Consider the following 3,920-nt stretch of genomic DNA (forward strand, 5'->3'; position numbering starts at 1 on the left):
GGTACTCAAAGCAAACATTGCTGAATTAGCCTCCAGCCCCTGGGAAGTGTTAGCCCGGGTTGTAGCTGGAGGAAGGAACACAGGGACATTAAGTCACAAGCCACACAGTGCAAGGGAGGCAGAGCTGGGACCAGAACCCAGCCTCTCTGTGTCTGTAGCCCAGGCTCTCCCATTTACACTGCAAAGAGCTCCCACTGGCCACTCACCACTGTTCTGCCTGCCCTCCCTCCTCCGTCTCCTCTTTGCCTCTGAGCCCCTGGGCCCTTGACAGCTCTCCTGCCGTCTGTCCCGGGCAGCAGCTGCCCCCTGAGGCCAGGGCAGGAAGGGCACTGCCGAGGATGCTGTAACCTGTCCTGGGCAGTGCCCTGCAGCTGGGAGAGCCGCTCTCCACCCCACCAGCAAACTGCCTGTGGACAGAGATGCTCCCCAGAGGCAGCCGCAGCTCCTGAGGTCTCTGCCCCACGGAAGGAAGCTCCAGCCTGGGGGCTCGTGAGCAGGTTTTCGAGAGAGCTCAGCGCCCGGGAGCCGCCGGGCGCTCCGGAAAGCCCGGCCCAGGTGCTCGGCGCGGCAGGCCCGGAGCCGGCTCCCCGGGCGGGGGAGCCCGGCCGGAGACTCACCGCTTCTTAGAAGGAAAGCGCGCGCAGGAGCCGCGGGGAGCCCCGCGCTGCCCGGAATGGGCCGGCGCTGCCTGGCGCGCTGCCCGGGGCGCCCGGCGGGCGGGGCCGCGGCGTTACAAGAAGAAGCCGAGTTCCAGGAAGCGCGGGGCGGGGCCGGGCCGGGCCGGGCCGCGGCGCTATAAGAGGCGGCCCCGAGCGGCCCCAGCAGCTTTGGAAGGCGCCGAGCCGGGCGCGCATCGCCGAGTCCCCGCCGCAGCCCCTGCCCTGCCCGGAGGCGAGATCCGCGCCGCCGCCTGCCCGCCCGTCCTGCCCCAGGTAACTGCCCCCGACTCGGCCCGCCGGGCACCGCTGGGAGCCCGGCCCGCCGCGGGCATGACAGCTGGGTACGGCCCGGGGGGCAGCCTAGAGACCGCCCCGGGGGGCACCCGCGGGCAGGGGCGGCTGGTCCTGGGGGGAGCACCCTGGGGGGCTGGGGGAGCTTGTAGTGGTAGAGGGGCTGGGTGGTTTTGGTACGGGGGGCCGGGGCAGCCAGTACTGGGGGGCAGGGGGAGCTAGTACTGGCAGAGGGGCTGGGGGGAGTTGGTACTGGGGGCAGGGGCACAGGCAGCCGGTACTGGGGGGCAGGGGAGCTAGTACTGGCAGAGGGGCTGGGGGAGTTGGTACTGGGGCAGGGGCAGCCGGTACTGGGGAGCACCCTGGGGGCAGGGGAGCTAGTACTGGCAGAGGGGGCTGGGGGAGTTGGTACTGGGGGAAGGGGTAGGGAGGAGTTGGTACTGGGGGCAGGGGCACAGGCAGCCGGTACTGGGGGGCAGGGGGAGCTAGTACTGGCAGTGCTATTTTTCTGACTCTGTCCTTGCCTCCGTCCAGGTGATGGTTTAGCAGCCGCTGCACAAGGCAGCAGCACAGCAGAGCTCGTAAAGCTGGCTCCCTGCGCCATGGTCACGCACAGCAAGTTCCCCGCTGCTGGGATGAGCCGCCCGCTGGACACCAGCCTGCGCCTCAAGACCTTCAGCTCCAAGAGCGAGTACCAGCTGGTGGTGAACGCGGTGCGCAAGCTGCAGGAGAGTGGCTTCTACTGGAGCGCAGTAACAGGCGGCGAGGCCAACCTGCTGCTGAGCACAGAGCCGGCTGGCACCTTCCTCATCAGAGACAGCTCCGACCAGCGGCACTTCTTCACCCTCAGTGTCAAGACTGAGTCAGGCACCAAGAACCTGCGCATCCAATGTGAGGGCGGCAGCTTCTCTCTGCAGAGCGACCCCCGCAGCAGCCAGCCCGTGCCCCGCTTCGACTGCGTCCTCAAGCTGGTGCATCACTACATGCCTCCTTCCCCGTGTCCCCTCCCCGAGCAGCCCGGGGGGACCCCCCACCCGAAGCGTGCCTACTACATCTACTCTGGGGGTGAGAAAATCCCGCTGGTGCTCAGCCGCCCGCTCTCCTCCAACGTCTCCAGCCTGCAGCACCTCTGCCGCAAGACGGTCAATGGGCACTTGGACTCTTACGAGAAGATGACTCAACTGCCAGGCCCCATCAAGGAGTTCCTGGACCAGTATGATGCCCCCCTCTAAGGAGTGCAGAGGAGGGAGCAGCACATGGCACAAGCACAAAAGCAGGGTAGGGGGCACAATGATCTAGTGGAGCCTGAACTTGTGGGACAAAAACAGACCCCCTCCCCCTTTGGAAAGGGAGTGGGGGGGGGATGACAGTGAACTTGGGGGTGACCAATGGGCCCTGCCCAGCCCAGAGATGTCTGCAGTTGTGTATGCGTGTTGGGGTCTAACCCAGGGACAGTTTGCAGCCCCTCTCGGTAATGGCAAGAAGCTGACGTTACTTGACTAAGGATTAACATACTGAAGCTCCTGTACACAGCCTGCCTCCCCTTCTGCAGCCCAGTGAGAACTGTGTCTGTTTCTGGGGCGGCCCCACCAGATATGAGGGCAGCTGCTGGGAAGGAGCCATGCTGGAAAAGTTTGCAAACACCACGTGCATGATGTGTACCTTGCAAACTGCTGTCGCTCAGCTGTGGCTCGGATCCTCTCCCCCATTTTCTGGCCACAATGGTATGACCAAACTGGAGCTGGTCTGGTAACAAAGCCGGTCAGACCGTAGAAGGAAAGCACTGGAATCCAGCTAGTGCCTGATAACTCTTCCTCAGTTTTAAGGGGAAAGTGATTTTTTTTTTAACCTCTCACCGCCTCCTTGTGGGTGGAAGCTCCTTTCACACCAAGCCCCAGACTTGGAGGATGCTGCCTTTTTCCCTCACTACCATTATCCAGGGGACTAAGCCTTAAACTCCATCCTCGTCCCATGGATTGGGTTACTGCACATTACAGGCAACACTTACAATGATGGTCCAGGCTATGAGTAGTGAATCCCGGTCGGGAAAGGAACCCGTCCTGATGGCACATCGGCACCAAGGAGTTTCACGTGAGCATGACGAGCACCAACGGGATGAGTTGTTGTTAGATCGTTATTCCGAAGTGCTGTCCCATCCGGGCTTCTCCCAGAGCCTGCCTCAGCCCCTGGACTCTCAGCTTCACAGAGGGTTCCAGAAGTCAGGATTCTCTACAGTCTCTGGCTGGACCTGGGGCTGTGGGTTTGCCTGGTCCCCAGCTGCACTGCTCCATGGTGGCAACCGTGGCACTGATCCCTACAGGAATGTAGCAACAACGGAACACCCTGGAATCTGTCACTTTGTAACCGCTGTCCGTGTTGAGGTTGGGAAGGGCAGTTGGGTTTTTCTGGTTTTTAGAGAGAGCACCATTTACAGCCCTGCCTGAATCACTGTCTTTTATAAAGATTCTGCCTTCACCTCCAGCCTTGAAGGCTGAGCTGAACATGCTTGAAAACTCAACGTAAACCAAACTCAGAAGAAACTTTGCACATATTTATATTTATATTCAGAAAGGGAGCATTTCTGTAATTTATAATAAAGAGCACTATTTTTTAATGAAAACCCCACCTCTGGTTTTGTCTCACACCCCCACCTCTGCCTGCCAGACCTCAGTGAAACACACACAGCAGACACAGCCTTCCACATGCAGCCACGGCTATCGCTTTAATGATAGTGGGGTCACAAGTATCCAGTTTCAGCCCATTTTTAATGCCAAGATGTAACAATTATTCATAGCTTATGTCAGCTGGGAGCAATTCTTGAGAGCGGTGGCATTGGACAGGCCAGCCTGCAGTAGTACTGTGAGGTATTGTAAAGTATCTCTGTCACGGAGTGTGGGGGAGACAAGGCCCTGCACCCCCAGCTTCCTGTGATTCACCAGGACTCTCAGCCAGCCAGTAAAACAGAAGGTT

The 3,920-nt window shown here is 60.5% G+C and overlaps 1 protein-coding gene across 1 annotated transcript; it reads left to right on the forward strand.

Annotated features, from left to right (window-relative positions):
- The first annotated feature begins 782 nt into the window (after positions 1 to 782).
- Positions 783 to 3,570, forward strand: SOCS3 (suppressor of cytokine signaling 3). Its single transcript, XM_039501565.1, has 2 exons — positions 783 to 932; positions 1,485 to 3,570. The coding sequence occupies exon 2, from the start codon at positions 1,553 to 1,555 to the stop codon at positions 2,180 to 2,182; it is 630 nt and encodes a 209-aa protein (XP_039357499.1). The 5' UTR covers positions 783 to 932; positions 1,485 to 1,552; the 3' UTR covers positions 2,183 to 3,570.
- The last annotated feature ends 350 nt before the right edge of the window (positions 3,571 to 3,920 follow it).

The sequence above is a fragment of the Mauremys reevesii genome, linkage group 15 (genome assembly GCF_016161935.1).
Source record: "Mauremys reevesii isolate NIE-2019 linkage group 15, ASM1616193v1, whole genome shotgun sequence".
NCBI lineage: Eukaryota > Metazoa > Chordata > Testudines > Geoemydidae > Mauremys > Mauremys reevesii.